The sequence below is a fragment of the Physeter macrocephalus genome, chromosome 6, assembly GCF_002837175.3.
Source record: "Physeter macrocephalus isolate SW-GA chromosome 6, ASM283717v5, whole genome shotgun sequence".
NCBI lineage: Eukaryota > Metazoa > Chordata > Mammalia > Artiodactyla > Physeteridae > Physeter > Physeter macrocephalus.
This window is the reverse complement of record NC_041219.1, coordinates 89,438,656-89,463,924: the sequence shown is the minus strand read 5'-3', so window position 1 is coordinate 89,463,924 and position 25,269 is coordinate 89,438,656. Positions and strand designations below refer to the sequence as shown.

The 25,269-nt window shown below is 45.1% G+C and overlaps 1 protein-coding gene across 1 annotated transcript in view; it reads right to left on the bottom strand.

The window, feature by feature from the left end:
- Positions 1-697: 697 nt before the first annotated feature.
- FAM186B (family with sequence similarity 186 member B) overlaps positions 698-25,269 on the bottom strand; it is a gene marked incomplete at its 5' end in the record, with an annotated part of 26,080 nt that continues 1,508 nt past the window's right edge. Inside the window, 9 exon segments of the mRNA XM_028491362.1 lie at positions 698-1,079; positions 4,043-4,228; positions 4,934-5,112; positions 8,134-8,323; positions 8,810-9,317; positions 9,320-9,737; positions 9,739-10,122; positions 10,124-10,464; positions 12,824-13,006. Coding sequence (XP_028347163.1) covers positions 935-1,079; positions 4,043-4,228; positions 4,934-5,112; positions 8,134-8,323; positions 8,810-9,317; positions 9,320-9,737; positions 9,739-10,122; positions 10,124-10,464; positions 12,824-13,006 — 2,534 coding nt within the window.

Below are 25,269 nucleotides of genomic sequence, written 5' to 3'. Positions count from 1 at the left end.
GGCTTCCTTGTGATACGTTGAGCTGTGGCTCAGAAATTAAATCCTACTCTGGCATTATCCAACGGCCAACACTTGGCATCCTACATCCTCCTCTCCCTTCCAGAATTTCAACCTTAAGCTGGGAGCAAGGATGGGTGTTCCATTCCTAAGAAACAGAATCACTGGATTGTGGGGCCTCTGAGAACAGGGAGATTTCCTAGCTAACGTTTTATCATGCCTGGTCCCTAGGTCTGGGCTGGCTAGGCGGGAGGAGGGGGAGGGGAGTGCGAGAGAGAGTGAGGATGGGGTGGTGCTCGTAAGCTGTATGAACCAACCAAAGTAGTGTCTTCCCTGAATTAAGACAATTAACGGACAGGGATGGCCTCCTGAGCCCACACCATCTAGATTTGGAACCTCCGTGTCTCTATTTCTTCCATCTTTGTCCTCACTTCTTAGTGACGCACTCACCTTTGCTCCCACACCCAGTCACACCTGGCTCTGACTTGTACTCAGTATCTTCTTTTGTTCTTATCTTCTGAGTTTCACGCTCATCATCAGTATATCAGTTACTCATTTGTCTGTGTCTCTGATTGATTTTAGAGTTACTGAGCCCTGCTGTGTGCCAGGCACTAGTTATGGCCGTCTTGGCTGGTCGGCTCCCGGAGGGCAGACACAACACTGGGGGCATCCTCCGTGACTGGTGTCTAAGTCAGTGGCCAGGTGGTCATGCACCTGGTTCCAAAAATGAGTGAGTTGAGGGGGTGTGGGTTTTAGCAATGAGGCAGAACATTTAAAAAATAAACATATCTCTATTTTATTTAAAATGTACAGTTTGGGGACTGAAGGAGGAAAGTAGTGTTTCTCAAAGTTCTAGGATTACTTAGCAGTACCCAGAGTGTTTGTTTAAAAACACCAGCTGGGAATCTGCATTTGGAACAAATTTGAGAATCACTGGCTAAGGCATGGAACGAGGACTGGGATTGTCTCCATCCTTCTGGTTTTTTAGGGTTCCGGGGAAGGACTCGTTTGACTTTTTACAAACAAGCTCAGCTGACTCCTCTGGGTGTTCCTGGCCTTCCTTTCTTTGGGTCACTGAGGCACTGAAACAGTTAATACAGTTACCGGTTGGGGAGCAGCTGAAACAAGGCCCTGAGATGTGAGTACCCACCCAGCCCACCCGAGAGCTTCCCTGGTCGTCTCTGGGAGACCAGTTCAGGGCTGGGCCCAGACTGACCCAGATGTGGAACTGCTCAACACAACATTTCAGCCACATCCCAGGGGCTCTGCTTCTTTTCTTGTGAATCTTCCTCCGGTTTCACGTTACAGAATATTCCCTTTCCTCCCCTCACTCTTTCCCGCTCCTTCCTACCCATCCACGTTTCTTCCTCTCCACCCCCATCTTGGTTCCTTCCCAGAAACCAAGTCATAAGCTCTCTCTTCTGTTGGCACCACGTTGGAAGTCTGTGAATCCATGCTCACTGCATCTCAGAACACACACGTGAACCACTGTGTACTTTGTGCAGAAATAGGCTCTGAGCAAGGGAGGGCAGGGCAGTTAACAGTCGAGGTTAAGATACTTCTCCAAGTGCAGACAGCGCTTGATGTGTACAGGCACATAGCTATCTTACCTCTCAGACAGAGAGCCCAGGGGAAACACTTGTAAGACAAAGCAGAAAAAGATCTTGGAGAAGGGCGTCTGCTGGTTTTTGAAGGACATGGTCCCAAATCACAGAGGGAAGATTAATAGCCCTTCCCCACATGCTGAGAGGACACCCCAGCGGGCATTTGAGGAGACAGGTTGCCAATGCCAGGCAGACCAGGAGAATGGGACAGTCGGTGCGAGGCTGGCCCTAGTTATGAAACTAGCTGGTGCTGTGAACTGGACAACTTGGCCAGGGGAGCTGGTGAAGTCAGCAGGATCTTGAAGAGGTGAGTGACCTGGAGCCACACAACAGGTGGACCTGCAGATTTGAGGTGGGCCAGGGGCAGGCAGCCAAAGAGAGGGTGCACTTTTGGGAGTGGAAGCAGTGTGTCTCCAGAGGTGCACACGCATGGAGAATGCACAAAGAAAGCAGCACGACCACCACCCTAGGGCAGCAGTAGCCTGGGCAGTGGCAGATTCTCATGCCACAGTAGCAAGATCCCAAGACAATGTAGGCAGCACCCACACTGAAATCTCGAGGACCAGCTTGACACACAGGTAGGTGGTGCCAACCTGGCATGTGGATAAAGAAGATAGAAGCAGCAGGGCTTGGTCTCTACACCTGGTAGTGTGATAAACTGAAAAAACTTGTGGAGTTTGAAAAAGGGGAAGAAAATTGTATTCACCAAAATTCTCCTGGAAAGGAGAAACTGTCTTTGCTGGGAACAATATTTTGATCAGTGCTTAAGTCTGAAGCTGAGATCCCAGTGGCAGCCTGGGTGTAGGTGGAAGAGCTCTGCATGAGAGACGGGAAAGAGTTTTTGAATTTTGCATGTTAAACCAAAGACAGAGGGGAAGAAAGGAGGCTGCTCTTTGGTACTGTTCACTGTGAATCCCTTTCCCTATCACCCTGCTAAATTTTCAGAAAGTTACCAAGATCATGAAATGCTTGGGGTCAAGTGGAGTGTGTATACTTGATATTTATGTGCACATATTCACCTGTGCGGGGTTGGTGCCTCAGGTTGAAACAGATGCTGAGCAGAGCCCAGGCAGTGGCAGGGATGTAGAGGGAGAGATGGAGCTCAGAGAGGAGAGATACCACTATGGGGGTGCTAGAGTCAGGGGCAAGTTTAGCCAAATCTCAGCTAAATTCTGCCAGTGTTGTTTTGGTTATTCTCAGTTCTGTTTGCTGTATCCAAATCAACTAAACACACACACACACACACACGGAAACTCTTCTGAAAACCAGGTATCTATGTACTAGGTGGGCTATAATGTTGATGTCCAGCTGGCACTCTTAGGCCCACTTCAGAGTGGAACCACAGCCAAGGACCAGCCTCCTTTGATGCTGCCATGCCACACACACACACACACACACACACACACACACACACACACACACACACACACACGGAAACTCCTCTGAAAACCAGGTATCTATGTACTAGGTGGGCTATAATGTTGATGTCCAGCTGGCACTCTTAGGCCCACTTCAGAGTGGAACCACAGCCAAGGACCAGCCTCCTTTGATGCTGCCATGCCACCCTGTCTTCCCTAAGTTCCTGTCGAGAGGATGAGGGCAGCACCAGCATCTTGCAGCCTTGGTTCTGGTTAGGCCTACACTGGCAGGCATCAGTGCCCTCTCCCTGTCAAAGATATTATTGATTGATTGATTGATTGCTGGATCTTAGTTCCCCAACCAGGGATCCAACCTGGGCCCTGGCAGTGAAAGCGCCGAGTCCTAACCACTAGACTGCCAGGGAATTCCCATCCCTGTCAAAGATCTTTAACTGGGGCAGGGCCAGGGCCACAAGAGGCAGCTGGAGTTAGTAATCTAAAAAGGCTCCTTGACAGAGCCTTGAGTCTTCAATATTGACATCTTCAAGCCAAGAGAGGCAGAGTTGAACCTTCCTAACCAGAAAAGTCCCTTGTTGGCCCACTGAGTCCTGCCTGCCTCCCCTCAGTTGCTCTTCCCAGGGGAAGTTCTTGAAGGCAATAAGGAAATGACAATGCCAAAGGGCCCAGTTTATCCTGAGATTTTTGGTCTCTCTCATCTCTCCATACCTGCACCTGGCTCTCCTTGAGAATAACCCCCAGGCCTAGGGCAAGAAACACCTCTTGAGCAATTCATGTGCAGCCCAGGAAGCAAGTGGGAAGGAAAGACTTCTGTTGTGATCTTCTGAGACGCCGTGTGGAGTCCTTTGAGAGAACTAGAATGGTGCTGGCGTGGGGACCCAAGCTCATGGCCAATGAGGCAGGTAAGCATCTCTCTGTCTGACGTGGTACAGTAAATGAGGTCATTATTAATGTTTGGAAAGATAGCTGTTGGGCGGTTGGACACAGGAAGTGTGTACTCTGGCCCCTGCCCTTGGTGGGCAGATCTCCCTGAATCCAGATTAACCGTCCGGTCTTGCATCTTACCGGGCCTTGAGGGACATCAAGCTTTTGTGGTAGGAGGAATGCACATCCAATGCCAACAGCCAGGGAGTATCTGGGTACCCCCCTAGCTGGTCCCAGGACAGGCTGGTGGGGGTCTTCTTTTCTACTGGGTGACTGGAGGAGGCCACATCAGTCTTCCAGATGGCCTCCAGCTGGTTCCCCTGTTGGCTGGGGTGTGAAGGTTGAAAGTGTAAGAAGAGATGAGGAGGTAGACTTACGGAAATGGAGAGACTGGGAAGCAACAAGCTCTGCAGGGTTTTCTTCCCTTCTCAAATAGTTGTCACTGCCTTCCTCGCCGCATCTCTTCCCTTCCCAACTCTAAATCTCACCTCCTTGGGTCTCCTCTAGCTGAGGAGCTACTGGAAGAGGCTGCCGAGACAGCCCCTGTTCCTCCAGGCACATGCCCTGGGCCTGAAGCCCTGAACTGGCCACACTAGGGGGGTGTGGATGTGTCTCTTCTTGGCTGCCCAGAGACTCGTGGTGTCTCTCTTTGAGCCCAGGGGTCACATGGTGGGAAGGATCAGGTTGATTTGTATGGACGGACCAGTGGCAGGTGCCAGACCAATGCTCAGGGTAGAAATGGTTGTAAGTTCTCAGCTGTGGGTCCCAGGAGTCTTTCAGTTGCATAGTTTGAAACATACTTGGTCAGGCTGTGCCGTGAAGCCCACACACCACATACACACATACCCCCATCTGGGCCAAAGGCCAGAGCTGGGCAGGCAGCTGAGAAGCTAGGTTCCTTGCAACTCATGGGGTGAGCTTTGCCTGTCTGTGCCTTCACTGAGCTGCCAGCTCCCCCCCGGGGTCTGGTCACCCCTGCTCCCTGCCTCCCTCACCCACCTAGCCAGCTGCCCCTGGCTTCCGTGCACCTACTGGGCCATCCGCAGGGGCACACATTGCTGGTGCTTGGTCATAAAGAGCTCCAGGTGTCGCTTGCAGGAGGGGCTGCTGGAATGGATGTGCCACAGTAAGGATGGGGGAGGCTTGCTTTTCCTTGACTTTGGGGAGGTGACCACAGGGGTGTTCAGGTTAATGTTCCACTCCTGCTGGACCTAAGAGGAACCAGCAGAGAGGCATCAGGGAGAAAGGAATTCATCCTCTCTCTAGTGCCAGAGGAGGCATTGCCTGACTTGGGGCAGAGCAGAAAGGGTGAGGCCCAGGGAATGCCTCCAATTAGATATGCCTGGGACCTCAGGGTATTGCATTTCCCAGAAATTCCTTGAATTGTTCTTTGCTGGTTTAGTTCCCGTTTTCTCCTTTGTTGTGGAGAATCTGGACAATGGGCAAAACAGCAAAGAAAAAACTAAAGGAAGCCAGAGCAGCTGGAACTGTGAGAGACTCAAGTTACTGGGCCAGGTTGTGTCAGGAATGCTCTCCCGTGTCTCGTCATTCAGCCTCTGCCCTGGCCCTGGGGAAGGAGCTGGAGGAATCCTCACAGCCACCTAAAGAATTATTACATATATGGTCCCTTTCCTTCTCGACCTCAAAACCAATTTAGCAAGTCAAGACACCTACAGGAGGTGATCAGGACTAATATAAGGTGACAGGAAACTGAACTGGGAGATATCCCCATGGCCAAGGCTCTTCCAACTGCCTTATGCCGGCACTTACACTGAATCCCTCAGGACACTGCTTCCCCCAGACTCTGGCCATGGCTGCTCAGGACTCAGCGGGGTAACCTCCTGGCCCAACCCTAGAAGAGATCTCAGCAGATTCTGAGTCACTGCTGTGGGATTCTCCAATCCCTCCAAGCCATCAGCTAGCCTCCTGCGGACCACATCAGCACTCGCTGCTTTTCTGACCCTGGTAGCAGGGGAAAGAGTAGAGGAAACTGAAGGCAGACCTTAGAGAATAAAAATAGGTCAAACCCAATGGATTAAGACTCCGAATGACTTTGGACTCTCAACAGCAACACCAAAACCTAGAAGGCAATGAATGAGCAGTGCCTTCAAAATTGTGAGGGAAAATGAATTCTAACCTAGACTTCTGTATCCAGGCAAACTGTCAATTAAGAGTCAAGGGTAGGGGGACTTCCCTGGTGGTGCAGTGGTTAAGAATCGGCCTGCCAATGCAGGAGACACAGGTTCAAGCCCTGGTCTGGGAAGATCCCACATGCCGCGGAGCAACTAAGCCCATGCACCACAACTACTGAAGCCCACGTGCCTAGAGCCCATGCTCCATAACAAGGGAAGCCACTGCAATAAGAAGCTCGTGCACCGCAATGAAGAGTAGCCCTCGCTTGCCAAAAGTAGAGAAAGCCCGCACATAGCAACGAAGACCCAACGCAGCCAAAAATAAATAAATAAAATAAAAATTTTTTAAAAAGAGTTAAGGGTAGGGACTTCCCTGGTGGTGCAATGGTTAAGAATCTGGCTGCTGGGGGCTTCCCTGGTGATCCAGTGGTTAAGACTTCACCTTCCAATGCAGGGGGTGCAGGTTCAATCCCTGGTCGGGGAGCTAAGATCCTACATGCCTTGCAGCCAAAAAAACCAAAACACAGAACAGAAGCAATATTGTAACAAATTTAATAAAGACTTTAAAAATAGTCCACATCAAAGAATCTGCCTGCCAATGCAGGGGACACGGGTTCAATCCCTGGTCCAGGAAGATCCCACATGCTGCGGAGCAACTAAGCCTGTGCGCCACAACTACTGAGCCTGTGCTCTGGAGCCCACGAGCCACAACTACTGGGCCTGTGCCACAACTACTGAAGCCTGTGTGCCCTAGAGCCTGTGCACTGCAACTACTGAGCCCATGTGCCGTAACAACTGAAGCCCGCACGCTCTAGGGACCGCATGACACAATTACTGAGATCCCAACATGCCACGGAGCAACTAAGCCCATGTACCACAACTACTGAGCCTGTGCTCTGGAACCCACGAGCCACAACTACTGAAGCCCGTGCACCCTAGAGCCCATGCACCGCAACTACTGAGCCTGTGTGCTGCAACTACCGAAGACCGCGCACCTAGAGCCCATGCTTGGCAACAAGAGAAGCCACCGCAATGAGAAGCCTGCACACCACAATGAAAAGTAGCCCCTGCTCACCGTGACTAGAGAAAGCCCACATGCAGCAATGAAGGCCCAACACAGCCAAACATAAAAAAATTTAAAAAGAAAAGAGTTAAGGGTAGATATTAAGTGAAGACATTTTCAGACAACCAGGGTCTCAATGATTTCACATGCCAGGAACCCTTTGTCAGGAAGTGACCGGAGGAGGTACTCCACTAAAATGAGGGAGACCTGGCATCTAGAAAGCAGGGGAGGGGCTTCCCCGGTGGTGCAGTGGTTAAGAATGTGCCTGCCAATGCAGGGGACACGGGTTTGAGCCCTGGTCCCAGAAGATCCCACATGCCGCAGAGCAGCAAAGCCCGTGCACAACTACTGAGCCTGCGCTCTAGAGCCCACGAGCTACAACTACTGAAGCCCGCGCACCTAGAGCCCATGCTCCACAAGAGAAGCCACCGAAATGAGAAGCCCGCACACTGCAACGAAGAGCAGCCCCTGCTTGCTGCAACTAGAGAAAGCCTGAGTGCACAGCAATGCAGCCAAAAAAAAAAAAAAAAAAAAAGTTCTACCTCGTAACAACAAAAACAAAGCACATTAAAAAAAAAAAAAATGAGAGAGAGAAAGCAGGGGAGCTGTCCCCAGAGGGAAGCAAAGGGAGTCGCCAGCACGAGGTTGAAGAAGACAGCTGCGGCCAAGCCTGGAGAGCAACCAGATCAGACAAGAGCAGGACAGGGAGACCCACATGGGAGGGAGAATCTGAGCACAGAGTGGGGACTGCAGGCTCCAACTACCTCCCCTCCAGAAGCAGCTTTCTTGTCCAGCTCCTTTAGAGGGTCCCTCCCTCTCTTGCTCTCCCCATATATGGAGATTGGAAAACTGGCCTTCCTTACACTCAGGCTGTCTCCTGCCTTCGCCTCTTCCTGGTTCAGAGGCTTTAATCTGCTCTCTTATTTCCCAACTGCTCCCCCGCACCCAGGTACACCCCGCAGCCCCAAGGTTCCACCCTGGCCCCATCCCTGCTGGCTGTGCTGACCCCTGAGAAGGTCGCCGGGTGGGAGGCCCACCTTGGGGAACATGGTCACCATGCTGCTCAGGCGCTCTCGGCGCTTCTCCTCCAGGTCCTGCTTGTCTGTCCAGGCCTGCAGCTGGAGGTTCTGCAGGCGGTCGACGTTTTCCAGGAAGAGGTAGAGGTTCTGGGCCTTGTAGGCAGCCCCAGCTTCTCGCACAACTTGTACATGGTTGATCACTTCTTGTCTGGGAAGAGAGGGAAGTGATTTAGTGGGTGAAGGAGACTCCTCCTGCCCCCAACTCTCTGCTAACCAGAGATGACTCTGTGTCTGTGAGAGCTGGGGAAAACAGGGAGCAGAGAAGCAGGACGTGGTGTCAGGTGAGGAGGCTCGGGCTGGGCTGGAAACAGGAATAGAAAGTAAGGCAAATGGGGGAGCGTGTTAGGCGGGTTATGGACAGGGCAGTAGGAAGACAGGAAGAAAGGCTTACAGGAAAGCTCACTAGAGGGAGAGCAGTGTGTAAGTGCTTGACCTCCCACACCTTCAGGGCTGCCCAAGGCTCCGAGGTCAGGTGTTCTTCGCAGGTACCCTCCCTCAGGGGGACCTTGTCCAGGCGTGGGGTGATTCTTCCCATCCCACTTGCCCCATACTCCTCCTTTCTCACTGGGTTCTGGCTCTGCCCATGTATTGCAGCGGTGTGGGTGGGTGCCGGTGGGTGCCAGGGAGGACCTACCGGAGGCTCTGGAAATGTCTGTAGAGGATGTACTTATGGCACAGGCACCACAGCTTGAGCGCGTTCAGCTTCATGGCGGTGGTGGTGAGCTCCCGCACCTTGTTGCACAGGTAGTGGGGCAGCCCCAGGTGATCCTCCTCAGTCAGGAGCTGCAAGTTCTTCCTCTGGGCCTCCACGTCCACGTGGTATACCTTCCCCTTCAGAGTTACTGGGGATATATGCAAAGGGGGCTGGGTCACCTTTCGGAGGGATGTCCCCGTGACAGGAAGGGAGGCCGTCTTCCTGGGCTTCGTGGGAACACAGTGGGCCCGTGGTTTCTGAGTAAACTCGGCTGAACTCATGGTCCTCTGGTTTCTGGGCGCAGGCTGCTGTGTCTTAGGGGACCTGGGCAAGAGTGGCCTCCTGCCTTGGTGAGCAGATTGGGCCCGGCTTGGGGGAGGTGCCAGTGATGCCTCCTCCAAGTCCCTCCATCGACTGGTGGGCATGAAGCCCGTTCTCTCCACGTCTGCTCCGGCCCCCTCCATGGGCCCCCTTGCTCCTGGTCCAATCTCTGCTGCCTCCCGCCTGCTGCCTCCCCCTGCTCCCACCGCCGCCGCTTCTCCCGGTGCTCCCGCTCCAGCAGGGCCCACTTCTCTTGCCACTGCAGCCACATCTCCTCCTCCTCCAGCCACTGTTGCCTTCGCCTCTCCCAGCTGAGTTCCTCTTCCCAGTGCTCTGCCTTGCTCTCCAAGGCCACCTTCCTAGAGCTCTCCGGGGACAGCTGCTTCTGAAAATGGGACTTCATCTGGAGTCCTTCCTTCTCCTGGGTCATTTCCTGGAAGAAGTCCTTCTGGTCTTTGACTTTGTGGCCTGGGCTTTCTGCTCATGGTCTTTCCCATTTCTTAGGAAACTTGTGATCCATGGAGGATGGCAACACAGGCTGAAGATTTTTCAGTGTCCTTGCTGCTGTACACATCTGCAATCCTTGAATGCACGGTCACGGTGGAAAGTGGTTGACATGTGGAAGGCCTAGCACTACTATCCCAGGCCATGGCCAGGGGACTTGGGGAGAGTGGTGAAAACTGCTCCTCCTTCTTGGGTTCCTGTTGGGTTTCCTCTATGACTGTTTCTTTCTTTGGGAGGGCCTCTTTCTTGGCCAGGGCTGGGGAGTCAACCAAGATCTTGACTGAGTATTCTGCTTGACCTCTAGCAGACTGAGCCTTCTTCAGCTGGAACTCTAAGGCATGCTTCATCAGGAGAAGGTCATGGTAATTTCCCCCTAGAATTTCTACCTGCTTTAGTAGGGCATCTCTCTTACTCTTGAGGACTTGGAGGGAACTTCTGGAAGTACAGCCTCTGGCTGCTGAGTTCTTTGGTCATCTTTATTTTCAGGTGCCTGTATTTGGCCTCTAGGCTTCTGTTCTCCTTGTGCTGGAGCATCAAGGCCTTGTTGAGGTTCTCGACCACAGCAGACATGTACCTGATGGCCCGAACCTCCCCCTGGTTGAACATCGTGGAGTCCAGGAGTTCCTGCAGCATGGACTTCACCTCGGAGACCCTTATGCAGGTAGTGTGCTTGTCCTGGAGCATCTGCTCTGGGCTCAGTGGCTGAGGGAAGGAAATCACTTTTTGTGGGCTTTGTTCCCGCCAGCCCTGCCAGAAGGTACGTTTTGACACTAGGAGAGGTGGAGAGAACAAAGGCAATAAACTCACATGGATCCAAGGATTATACTGATTCTCCACACCCTGCTTGGCCAAATTCCCATCCAACCTTCTTAGGGCTTTGGCAATAAGGAGCTGGGGCATTATAAGAGGCCAGGAGAGATATTGTCCAGAGAGATCTCTGCTGGGCTCAGAGCTTGCTCAGAGCTTACCTGTCAGGGTCAGTCAGCTCCACAGCACCTGCAGGACCCAGAGGGGTCTGGACTTATTCGATCCAGTTCAACCCAATTCAACACACTCCTGATCCTCCATATTTCCCTGGAGTAGAGTGATTTTTCTAATCACGCTACTTCCCAGTCTCAATATCTCTGTTTGGCTACCTATTGCCAACTATCTAAATCCTGGAAGCCCACCTGGCACTTAGACTCTAGATCACCTGGGAAGTTGTATTTCCCTTTCCTGTTACCACTGGACTGTGTTTGTAGAGAATTTATCACATGGTCCTGCAATGGTTTACATTCTTTTATAATGACTAATGTCTTTTTCCATTTTGGGGGTCATGAACTCCTTTGATACTTTGATGAAAGCAGGAAAATGTACATAAACACCGATTGTGCACTTTGTGTTCAAACCCATTCGTATGTAGACTTCAGCTCCTCAGGGATGGTCCATGGTCACAGTTGTATCCCCTTGGATCTACCATGTGTAGGGCTGCTGGAGTGATTATCCTGGAGCATCCATTCATTTCTCATTCAGTGAACTTCACTGGCAGACAAAACACTGGCTAACTTTGGATGAGGAGCTAAAGGAAATATGGAAATTAAATGACACTGAAATCAAGCTAGCATTTAGCTAATACTGTCAGAGAGGCCATATGCTCTAACAGTTCAGAGCATGGATTCTAGAGTCAGATAACTCGGGCTTGAATCCCATCCTTACCACTTACTTTAGGCAAGTTTCCTAACTTCTCAGCACCTCTATTTCTTTTTTTTTTTTTTGCGGTACGCGGGCCTCCCACTGCTGTGGCTTCTCCCGCTGCGGAGCACAGGCTCCCGACGCGCAGACCCAGCGGCCATGGCCCACGCGCCCAGCCACTCCGTGGCATGTGGGATCCTCCCGGACCGGGGCACGAACCCATGTCCCCTGCATCAGCAGGCGGACTCTCAACCGCTGTGCCACCAGGGAAGCCCAGCACCTCTATTTCTGAAAAATGGGGTTAATCATAGCATTTACTTCATGGGACGTAAGTAGATTATGCATGTTTAGTACCAAGCACTGTACCAGGTACCTAGAAAGTGCTCAATAACTAATCCCTAAAAAAATGAATAAGACACAGCCTTTGCCCTCCAGAAATTTATAACCTAGCAAGGAAATAAATCAAGTAAACAAATAACTATATTTCAAGACATAATATGACAAGGATAGTAGAAGAGATTGTCTCCTTCTCCTCCACCTTTCCTTGCTTCCTCCCTCCCCCAGCTATCGACCTTGCTTGACTGGTAAGGAACCTGACCATGAAAATCAATGGTAAAATGATAATGTTAGCTCTTGTTTATTAAGCCCTGAGTGTGTGTTCTAAGCACGGTGCCAGATGCCTCACACCACGTGGAACCCTGTAAGGTAGGCAATGCTCTCCTCACTTTGCATAGGAGGAAAGTGAGGTTCAGAGAGATGAAGTAACTTGCCCAAAGTCACACAGCTAGAAATTGGGATTCAAACTCAGGTTTGTCTGACTCCAAAGCCCATGCTCTTGAGCAAGATTAAGAAGCCAGAAAACCTATGCGTGGGGCCTAGGTTTGCCACAGGCTTTCCTTGTGGATCCTTCTCTTCTCTGAGCTTCAATGTTCTCATCTACAAAATGTGGCAGTTAGATAATCTCGGGCCCCTTCTAGTGCTGAGAGGAATAATATTTCAAGGTTGAGCCATGTTGTTGACTGGCTACTTCTGGAGTAGCCACAATCGAGAAGGTTCTAGAAGGGCCTCCAGCTGAGCCTCACCAGACTGCTTGGCTCTGCATCTGGGTTTGGTTTAAGGAAAGGATGTTCCTCTAGCTCTAGCTGTAAACTCCACCCTTTCTGACCTTCCAGCCTAGTTCCCGAGAACGTGCACGAGGCCGCAGCTCCAGGGAGCACCAACGAGGACCTGTCTCCACATCACACCTTCCTTCAGCCCTGAGGGACAGCCCAGAACTGCTCACTTCTCAGCTTGGGTCCACCACCCCAACCTCTTACCACTGCCCATCATCCATCTCAGCGAAATCTTTTGTTATGGAGGAGAACCAGAAAGACTCTCATAGACCCTGGTGTGTGACTTCTTGCCTTGAGATGGCATCCACCCCACCCAGCTCCCCTGCCAGGTGCTCCTGGAACCTACTTTGTGCCCCTTTCCTTTGTCCTTCAATGAGAGTGGAGAAGAGGGAAATGAGAGACTCGATGCCTCCTTTGGTGGTGAAGAGGGAGAGAGGTAACACCTTCTCCATCACCTTGATCCATTCATCCAGGGCTTCCTCTTCCTCCTCACTCTTCCTGTTCCTGATCTCATAGGTCAGACTGTCACCTGGAGAGAGAGTGGGAGACGCAGGCTGAGAATAGTCTGTCCTCTAGGGAGCCCCAAATAGCCCTATAGCACAGGGGTTACACCAGCAGGCTTTGAGATTGGATTGGTTTAACCTCTTATTAGCTGTATGATGTTGAGCAAGTCATTTATTCCCCTGAGCCTTAGTATCCTTGCCAAAAAAGGGTTGGGTATGGATTAAATGAGATAATACAAGTGAAATGATTAACAGGAGACCTGCCATGTAGAAAATATGCATAGACATAAAACAGCACTGTTGTACTACAAGGCCAGGAATGTGCCTATCTTGTTATTGCTCTATCCTCATTGCCTAGTCCAATATCTGGACAATTAAATGAATTAACTGCAGTCAACAGCCCTGCTTAGTTCTTGGGGGCAGCTGAAGGACCACTGAACTGAGAGCTCCTCAGGGGCAGGGCAATGTGAGCAGGGGTAGGGCATATCCCTATACCATCTTCCTCCAACACTGCAGCATCCACCATACCTCACACCAGACTGAGGTCTCCTGATCGGATAACTCTGATCTTAACGGGGGTAGCATCTGGCTCCAGGGCTGCATGCAGCTGGTCCACACCCAAACGGCTATACCAGTTGCTTACAGCTGGCATCAGTGCTGTTTGGCTCAGTATCCATTCAGTACTTTGAATATCACCCTTGAGTCCCTCTATAAAATAGCTAGTGTGCTCCACAAAAAACAATTAGAATAAACAAATTCAATAAAGTTACAGGATCCAAAATCAACATATAAAAGTCAGTTGCATTTCTACACACTAACAATTAACTATCCAAAAAAGAAATAAAGAAAACAATCCCATTTACAATAGCATCAAAACAATAAAATACTTAGGAATAAATTTAACAAGGGAGGTGAAGGATCTCTACAGTGAAAACCATAAGACATTAATGAAAGAAATTAAAGAAGACATGTGTAAATGGAAAGATAACCCATGTTCATGGATCAGAAGAATTAATATTGCTAAAATGTCTATACTACCCAAAGTCATCCATAGATTCAGTGCAATCCCTATCAAAATCTCAATGGCATTTTCCACAGAACTAGGAAGAACAATCCTGAAATTCATACAGAACCACAAAAGACCCCAAATAGCCAAAGCATTCTTGAGAAAGAAAAACAAAGCTGGAGGCATCACACTACCTGATTTTAAGCTATATTACAAAGCTATAGTAAACAAAACACTATGGCACTGGCATATAAACGGACACACAGATAAATGGGCCAGAATCAAGAGCTCAGAAGTAAACTCATGCATATACGGTCAGCTAGTATTTGACAAGGGAGCCAAGAACACTCAATGGGGAAAGGATAATCTCTTCAATAAGTGGTGCTGGTAAACCTGTACATTTACATGCAAAAAAATGAAATTGGACTCCTATCTTATACCACTCACAAATATTAACTGTAAATTAATTAAAATCTTAAATACAAGCCCAGAAACCATAAACTCCTAAAAGAAAACATAGGGGAAAAGCTTCTTGATATTGGTCTTGGCAATGATTTTTTTTTGGATATGACACCAAAAGCAAAGGCAACAAAAGCAAAATAAATAAGTGGAACTATATCAAATTAAAAAGTTTCTGCACAGTAAAAGAAATGATTATCAAAGTGAAAAGCCTCAACCTACAGAACGGGAGAAAATACATGCAAACCATGTATTTAATAAGGAGTTAATATCCAAAATCTATAAGGAACTCACACAACTTAATAGCAAAAAAATAATCCGATTAAAAAATGGGCAAAGTGACCATGAGAGGGGTGGGATAGGGAGGGTGGGAGGGAGGGCGACGCAAGAGGGAAGAGATATGGGAACATGTGTATATGTATAACTGATTCACTTTGTTGTAAAGGAGAAACTAACACACTATTGTAAAACAGTTATACTCCAATAAAGATGTTAAAAAAAAATGGGCAAAGGATATGAACAGACATTTTTCTAAAGAAGATATACAAATGGCCCACAGGTATATGAAAAGGTGTTCAACATCACTAATCATCAGGGAAATGCAAATCAAAGCCACAACGAGATAGTACCTCAGCCCTGTTAGGATGGCTATTATGTATAAAAGACGAGATAACAAGCAATGGTGAGGACCTGAAGAAAAGGGGACCCTTGTGCACTGTTGGTGGGAATGTAAATTGGTATAACCATTTTGGAAACCAGTATGGAGGTTCCTAAAAAAATTAAAAATAGAATTACCATATAGTCCAGCAATCCCACTTCTGGGTATATATCCATAGGAAACAAAATCACTGTCTCCAAGAGATTTCTGCATGACCATGTTCACTGAAGCATAATTTACAACAGTCAAGACATGAAAAAAACCTAAGTGTCAGTCAGTGGATGAATGGATAGAGAAAATGTAGTATATATAATGAAATACAGATAGTCCCCAACTTATGATGGTTCAACTTATGATTTATTGACTTTACAATGATGCGAAAGTGATACACATTCAGTAGAAGTCATACTTCGAATTTTGATCTTTTCCCACACTAGTGATATATGGTACAATGCTCTCTCATGATGCTAGGCAGTAACAGCAAGCTACAGCTCTAAGTGACCAAAAAATCACAGGGGTAAACAACGGATACACTTACAACCATCTGTATGCATACAGCCATTCTGTTTTTCACTTTCAGTATAGTCTTCAATAAATTACATGAGATATTAAACACTTTATTATAAAATAGGCTTTGTGTTACATGATCTTGCCCAACTGTAGGCTAATGCAAGTGTTCTGAACACATTTAAGGTAGGCTAGGCTAAGCTGTGATGTTTGGTAGGTTAGGTGTATTAAACACATTTTCTATTTATGGTATTTTCAACTTATGATAGGGTTATTGGGACATAACCCCATCATAAGCTAAGGAAGATCTATATTATTAAGTCATAACACAGAAGGAAATCCTGCCATTTGCAACAACATGAATGGACCTTGAGGGTATTACACTAAGTGAAATAAGTCAGACAGAGAAAGAAAGACAAATACCGTACGATCTCACTAATATGTGGAATCTAAAAAAAGTTGAACTCACAGAAACAGAGAGTAAATTGGTGGTTATCAGAGGCTGGGAGGTGAGAGAAATGGGGAGATGTTGGTCAAAGGGTACAAACTTTCAATTATAAGATGAATAAGTTCTGGAGATCTAATGTACAGCATGGTGACTACAGTTAATAATACTGTATTGTATACAGGCATACCTCATTTTACTGCGCTTTGCTTTATCGTTGTTTGCAAATAATGCATTTTTTAAAAATTGAAAGTTTGTGCAAACCCTGCATCGTCAGATGATGGTTAGCACTTTTTAGCGATAAAGTATATTTAATGTACATTGTTTTCTTAGACATAATGCTATTGCACACTTAATAGACTAGAGTACAAACATAACTTTTACATGTACTGGGAAGCCAAAAAATTCACGATTCACTTTATTATGATATCCACTTTATTGTGGTGGTCTAGAACTGAATCTGCAATATCCAAGGTATGCCTATATTTGAAATTTGCTAAGAGAGTAGATCTTAAATATTCTCACCACATACACAACAAAGGGTGACTATAGGAGGTGATAAGTTATTGTGATAATCATTTCACTATATACATATATATGTTTATATATAAAATAATCACATGAACACTTTAAATTTACACAATGTTGTTTGTCAATTATATCTCAATAAAGCTGAAAAAATAAAAAATAAAACAGCTAGTGTGAGTTTGCATTTAGGTTCTATCTTACTAAAAAATGAGATGTAATAATAAACCCATGACTTAGGCTTCATCACATATGCACCTAATATCACAATCTATTATGTTTTGGACAATGACATGCTTGCCTCTCTAGGGAATAGAGGTGATATGCTACGACATGAGTGGGACAATGTTTCACTGGAGAGGTGCTGCGATGTGTCTTTTGTGCCTTCTGCACCCACCACCCTGCAGTCCCCTCCCAGCGAATGCTGACCTAGGGTAGGGGAAAGGAGGAGGCTGAGTGAGCTGGGACCAGCATCTTGTGGGGGAAGGCACCTGCCCTCAGGACTGCACCCAGCCTGCAAACTCACCCCAGTCACCTAGCCAGTGGAGAATTTCATACAAGTGCTTCTCTTTAGTCTTAGCATCATTGGAGAATGAGGTAGTTTTCTCTAGCAAGATGAATCTGTTCTTGCCCTTTTGCTCTGTCTGGTGAGATTTTGCCTTTTTTTGGAAATCATATCCTAATTCTTCCTGGAAGCGGTTGATGACACAGTTGACATTGTCCAAGATGTCTGAGAGCTGGGAAGAAATATCCTATATGGGAGGCAGCAGATTGTAGTGTTTTGGGGTGTGAACTCTGGTGCCAGATGCCATGTCCTAGTAGTGTGATCTTAGACAAGTCAGTTAATTTCTTGGGGCCTCAGTTTTCTTATTTGTAAAGTGGAGATAATTATAGTACCTATGTCACAGGGTTTTTGTAAAGATTAAATGAACCAGTATTTGTAAAGCACTTAGGACAGCGCCTGGCACATAAAATACGTGTTAGCTCTGATTACTGTCATTTTGATTATTAAGACCAGCTCAGGGAGAGAATACTAAAAATCCACAGTGAACATTTCTTCAGAATTTCAGAATTTGCTGGGGACTTCTGGACATCTCTCCTCACAAGGACCCAGAGGCAACAGACTAGAAAAATGAGGCCCCAAGAAACCCTCAGGATCAGAGGCTCCCGTTAAAAAAATGCACCAGAGGCTCACGTGCAGGGTGATTTGAATCTTTGGCCATTTCCCTGTGAGTTTCTAGGGCTCAGCTTGGGGCACTCTGACAGGTTGCCAAGAACAGACCCCAATCATGAACTCTGGGCCCCTCCTCCTGCCCTGGTAGGACCCACCACGATGTGTCTCAGGGCCAACCTAGGGCTTCCCTGTGGGCTGTCTGCTTCCTGGGCCCATCCCTGCCTCGGGGGGGCGGTTTGATTCCAGCTCACCCTCCACTAATCTGTCCACAAACCCAGCTTGCTGAGGATCCCAGGACCCCTGAGGGCCCAGAGCTGGAATCTTACCCAAATCTGGGCTCAGTCCCCAGCCTCCACATCAGACCCCAACAGAAGGGTGACACCTTCATCTCAAGGGGTTACCTCCTGAGCCCGAGTTAGTTGGGCAGCCTCAATTCTTGAGATGACGGCTTTCACCGACGCAGGGGTCACCAACAGTGGGGGTTCGTCTTTCTCCATTTGGGATCACTCTGTCAGTCACAAAGATGTCCTGTGTCTCTGGTACAGGGGCCTGGACACACGATGTTGGCTGCTTGGGGGTTAAGGACTCCAGGGCAGCTCCTGAGTACCCTCTTCCTAGCCACAGCTCCCTGTAACTGCCAGACATCACGTTCCAACTGACCTTTTCTCCAGTGACATCATCAGGTTGATTGGAAGAATGACTCCCTGTCATCTGTCTGTTTGATTATCTAGCTTTTTAATCCATCACCTAATATATATTAACTTGACCTGTTGCTTTATAAAAATCATTAAATGTTATGCTCCCAAACTAAATATTAACGGCTAAAAGTAGGAAACAGCAATTAGAAAAAGTTCTTTTCCCAAAGAACTTTTAATTTAAAAAAAATTACAGCCAATCAATAACTAATGGGAATATATTTCAATTTGCACCAGGGGTCAGGGCTTAACCAACACTGTCACTGAAGGTAATCATCAGTACCAGAGGCCTTTTTAAAACAAATGATTAAAATGGACATCATTGTATGCCCAGGACTAGAACTTTGCCTGGTATACAGCAGGCACTTAATAAACATTTGTTGAATTAACGAATATGTAAGTAAAAATACATATATGTGCAAATTATTCTTCCATGTTACTGAAACATTTAACAGATAAGGAATTAAACATTGTAAGTTCAGTTCTTAGCAGTGCCATAGCCACTTAACAACTTGTCACCTGTCTTTTACATACTATCATTCATTCACTTATTCAAAGTTAATTCTTTCATTGCCTCATTTACTCAACAAACACTTATTGGTAACGTTCTATGTTCCAAGCATGGGGCTAGATGCTAGAAATACAAAATACAGTGAGACCTAGTTCTGTCTTTGAGGCAATCACACCCTGGTTTATGGATACCTGTCTATCTATACATCTGGCACTGGATGGTCCTTTAATCCCTTATGATTTCAGAGCATGTTGTAGGTTACAAATAACTTATTTATCCTTACAAACATGTAGAGCCAGCTGAGGCTCAGAGTTATGAGACTTATCTAAAGTTACAGAGCTGGGAAGTACAGAGTCAGGACTTCAACCTGCTTTTCTGATTCCCAATCTGGGGTCCTTTCCCTTTTCTCCCTTTCTCTCCCTCCCCACTTCTTCTTTCTTTTACACATAATCATACTGATAATTAGATCACAAATAGTTACTTCCCTGGTGGTCCAGTGGTTAAATCTGCCTTCCAATGCAGGGAATGTGGGTTCAATCCCTGGGCAGGGAACTAAGATGCCACATGCTGTGGGACATCTAAGCTGGCAAGCTCTAGAGCCCACGTACCACAACTAGAGGGTCCACATACTGCAATTACTGAGCCTGCGCACTCTGGAGCCTGTGTGCCACCACTAGAGAGAAGCCCGTGCACCACAACGAAGAGCCCGTGTGCCGCAACAAAAGATCCCACATGCCGCAACTAAGACCCGATGCAGCCAAATAAATTAATTTTTAAAAACCCATACACTTATTTAAAAAATTAGATCACAAATAAATGATCTAAACAAGCCAATTAAAAGATAGATTATAAGATTCAATTAAGAAAAACCCAATACTCAACTATGTTCTGTCTACAAGAAACACACTTTAAATAAAAAGATACATATACGTTAAAAGATGGAAAGAAATAAACCATGCTAATACTAATCAAAAGAAAGCTAGAGTGGCTATATTAACTTCAGATTTTAGAACAAGAAAGATTAGCAAAGATAAAAAGGGAGGGATATTCCATAATGATAAAGGTGTTAACTAATAAAGGTGACATAATCTTATATATATATATATATATATATATATATATATATATATATGAACCTAATAACATAGCTTCAAAATACATGAAGTGAAAAACTTATAGAAGTGAAAGGAGAAATGGATAAATCCACAATTAGAGTTAGAGATTTCAACACTTTTCTTTCAGGAACTGGAAAAAGTAGAAAAAAAAAAAAAAGTACGGATATAGAGGTTTTGAAAAACACTATCAACCAGCTTGATTCAATTGACATTTATAGAACATCTCACCCAACAACAGCAGGATGCATTATTTCCAAATGCATATGGAATAATAATCTGGACCATAAAACAAATATCAATAAACTTAAGAAGATTAGAATCATATAAAATATGTTCTCTGATCACAATGGAATTAAACTATAAGTCAATAATTGAGAGATATCTGGGAAAATTCCCAAATATTTGTAAATTAAACAACACACTTCTATATAATCCATGAATCAAAGCAGAAATGACAAGGAAAATTATGAAATTTTGAACTGAGTGAAAATGAAAACATGACATATCAAGATTTGTAGGATGCTGCCAAAGCAGTGCTTAGGGGAAGAAACTAGATAAGGAAGAACAGAGAAACTCAAGCACAAGGAAATAATATGGTTAAGAATAAAATAAATAAAACAGAAAATAAACAAACAAAAATGGAGAAAATCAATGCAATTACCAAAACCTGGTTTTTTGAAAAGATTAGTAAATTGATAAAGCTCTAGCCAGCTTTTACCAGGGGAAAAAAAAGAGAAGACACAATTTACAAACATCAGGAATAACAAGGGGACACCATTACAGACTCTACAGTGGGAATAATAAGAGAGTATTATGAAAAAACGTTATGCCAATAAACTTGGTGAATTAGACAAATTCCTGTAATAGATACAATCTATTAAAGCTCAATAAAAAAGAAAACCTGAGAAGCCCTCAATCAACTAAAGATATTAAATTAATCATTAAAAACCTTTCCTTCAAGGAAAAGTCCAGCCCCAGACAGCTTTATTGGTAAATATTTTGCCAAACATTTAAGGAAAACACAATACAACTCTATATAAACTCTCTGAGAAAACTGAACAGTATGGAACACTTCTCAAACCATTTTATTCGGTTAGCATTACCTTGCTACAAAAACCAGACAAAATATTACAAGAAAAACACAGACAACATAGACATAAAAGAAAATAAAATGGAAGCTGCTGACAGAAAAAAAAATTATCTGCAAAACATGTATTTGATAAAGGACTTGTATCCAGAATATTTAAAGAACCACTATAACTCCATTACAAGAAGGAAAACAATCCAGTTTTTAAATGGGTAGAAGATTTGAATAGACACATCACTAAAGAAGATATTCAAATGGTAAATAAGCACATGAAAAGATTCTCAACATCATTAGGGAAACAAAACTACGACTTGTTAACAACAGTAAAAAGTGTGACATACCAAGTGTTGAGGATGTTGGGAAAGTGAAACCCTTGTATATTACTGGTGAGAATGTAAAATGGTACAGCCACTTTAGAAAACTGTCTGGCAGTTTTTTAAAAGTTAACTATACATTATCACACAATTCCCATTCCTAAGTATTTACCCAAGAGAAATGAAATTTACCCAAGAGAAATGAAAACATATGTCCACACACAGACCTATATGCACAAATATTTATAAACAGCTCTATTTGTTATAGGTCAAACCTACAAACAACCTAAATGTCCATCAACTGGTGAATGCATAAACAAATTGCAGTATGTCCATGCAATGAAATATACTACTTCACATTAAAAAACAATGAACTACTGATACATGCAACAACATGCATGGATAATCTCAAAAGCTTTATACCAAGTGAAAGAAGGCAGATACAAACTACCACACACTGTATGACTCCATTCATATGAAATTCTAGAGATGCAAAACTGTAGTGACAGAAAGCAGATCAGAAGATGACAGGAGCCAGATGAGGGAGAAGCGACTGACTGCAAAAGGGAACAAAGAACGTTTCTGAGGGAAGGAAATGTTTTATGTCATGATTATGGTGGTGTTTACATGACTGTACCATTTGTGAAAATTCACTGTACCCTACACTTAAAATTGGTGAATTTTATTATGTGTAAACTATACCTCAGTAAAGCTGATTTTTTTTAAATGCAATGTTTTATAATGCCCAAGACTGTGGAGGGATTGTGGGCAGACAGTGCAAGGGGCTGGAAGTTAGGAGGGTATAAGGAAGTAACTCTTTCTCTTTTCTCAGGTGGCAAGTCTTCTCTTTTTTCCTTCTCTTTACCCTTGGGGCTGGGATGCTCCCTCCTCCAAGCCCCTCTCCCATGCAGTTCAGGCCAGTAGCAGCACCTTCACCACAGTTCAAGGGTCACACTAGTTGATCACTAGCCCAGAAGAGATGTTTCTAAACCTTTTTTTAAAAAGCAGCTAACCCCCTTTTGCAAGCAAAGCCTTCTGTAGAACCTCACTATCTAAAACAGATAAAAGCAATGTTTTATTAGAATACATTTGTAAGTTCAACTTCATGACATCTCTGTATTATAAAATCATTCGATGTCAACAAGCTTGTTTTGACAAACCCCAAAATTTGATACGTAGGACATTTGAGTGTATATATTTTTAAACTACTGTTTTAAAAATATTTAAAATATATTTAAAGTTTCTGGGTAAAAATGGTAGATTGAACACACGTATCTAATTTTGTTCTACTAAAAATATACTAAAACTATAGCAAAGGGATTTTTTTAAGGCATAATTGCACAAAGACAGGGAAACAGGAGAAGAGACGAGCAAAATACTTTAAGAAGCTGTTAAGCATATGGATGAGTGGTTGCTGACAGACTAGAGAAGGATGAATCCTAAGGCAGAAGTGGGGCAACCATACGGCAAATGGAATTAGTTGTGCCAGATTGCTGACCACACCAAGAAGGAAGGCCTAAAGATGTGACATCAGAGGTTCCCTGCAGTGAAGCTCTTGGAGACAAGCCCCACCCATGTACCTCAGCCCACAGAGCACAAACGCTTTTCACTGGGATTTTGGTAACCCATCCTTAAATGTGAGCAGACAACCAGGGATTATAAGACCTTCAAGCAAAGAATCTAACACGAAAGAGATCAAAACCACAGCAAAAGAAATTTAGAGAAAACAGTGATTATGCAAGAGAAGAAAACTTAAACCATCATTAATAGTGTCAGAGATAAGCTACTGCAACTTTGAAACAAAATAAGATGCTATAAAAAGGAATAGCTGGAGAACAAAAATAAAGTGAGAGTAATAAAAGTCTTTAAAATATTGAAAAACTCAGTAGAAGAATAGGAAGATAAAAGTTGAGGAAATCTCCCAAAGACAAAGTAAAAAAGATGAAAAGTAGGAGAGAAAAACAAGAAATGAGAAGGACCAGTCCAGCAGATCCATCATCTGAATTATAGGAGTTCCAAAAAAGAAATAAGAAAGAAAATGGAAGTGAAGAAATCACTAATGGGATGATTCAAGATTATTTCCCAGAAGTTAGGGGCACTGAGTGCCCAGCACTACAAATAGCTTCTCTAAGACATATCACTGCCATTTTAGAACACTGGAGACAAGGAGAGGTTCAGAGAGGGGGAAAAGTCACTTACAAAGGATAAGGAGTTAAAAGACTTCAGACATCTCAAGAGCAATGACCAAAGCTAGAAGGTCACGTTGCAATGCTGTCATAATTCCAAAGAAATTCAAGATCCAGCGAAACAATGGATCGTGTCATAATAGAATAATGGTAATGTCAAACATGCAAAGTTTGAAAACAATTTACCTCCTCCTTTCTGAGGAAGCTTCTGGAAGATGGTCTCCTCCAAAAAGAGGGAATAAGTCAAGAAAGAGAAAGATATGGAAACTGGCAAATAAAAGATCCAGCAAAGGAGAAAGGCAAAGAAAATGCCTGGCGATGATAAAGGAGATAGTAGGTTGCCAGATGTGTGTGGGGGCGGGGGGGATAAACTCAGATTGGTGCTGGTCGGAAGTCTCCAGCAGAGATGTCCTCAAGAAGATGAAGTTGATAGAATATCTCCTGTGTCTGTATATTCTGAGAAGGGATTTAGGCAATTGGGGGAAGATTTTGAGATAAATACATAGAAAACTAAACAAATGAAAAAAAACAAGGTAATTATTAATTCCAGGAAAAATAAAAAGTGCAGGAAAGGAAGAATAATCAAAGTTTTCTACATGGCTCAACTCTGAATAGCATATGCAGTCACGGTGTTGTGAGAACTGAAAACTGAACTAACAAAAAGGAGCAAATTAAATTTGGCAGATAGGAGATGAGAATAAGGTATAAGCACTGGGAAGAGAGGCAGGGAAAAGAGTTCAATCCACAAATCTGCCCCTATTACTTGTGAGGGCTGGGGTAGACTACAGATGGAGACTCTCATACACTACTTATCTTAATGTTACAAATTAAGGTAACAAACTGTTAAATAAAATACCGCTAAACTAACTTCACAAATATACTTTCATTAAGGACCTACCTAAAAGGCCAGGTTCTAAATTAGAATTTTTGGACTCCTCAGAGTTCTACAGTAGAAAATAGCAGCGCCTAGCCCCTGGCTCTTGCCTGACCCCCTTCCTTTCTGCCCTTGCTTCTGTCCTGCAATGAGTGAGCCTTACACAGGGTCCTGTGGACACCCCAGCTTGTGCTCACTCCTCTTGCTGTGCATAGCTAGCTGCCCCTTGGCTACCCCTCAGGCCTAGGGATACCCACACTATCAGCAAGGTCTCCCTGGGGAGGAAAGATGCAAGGAAGAAGCTGGTGCAGGCCCAGGAAGCAAGCTGGGCAGGGAATTCCAGGGTCCCAGGTATTCAGAATATCATCTATAATGTGGGAAGTGGGCTTTGGATGGACATATCCCCTCGGACTCCTCACCCCGAGGGGAGGGACACAGCTGGATGAGGGCCAGAGATATGAAGGTAAATGCCAAAAGAAACAGTTGAAAAGAGCTGAATATGGCTGCCTCCTAGGAGGGAGAGAGAATGGAGGCAGGGCTCTTCTGTTTTTCTTAACAAATCTTATATAATTATTCGATTATTTAAAATAATTATATAAGATTTATATATAGACACACAGGTGTCTATGCGTTCTAAAAAATACCTCACTAAAAAAAAGAAAAACTGGGCTTCCCTGGTGGCACGGTGGTTAAGAATCTGCCTGCCAATGCAGGGGATGTGGGTTTGAGCCCT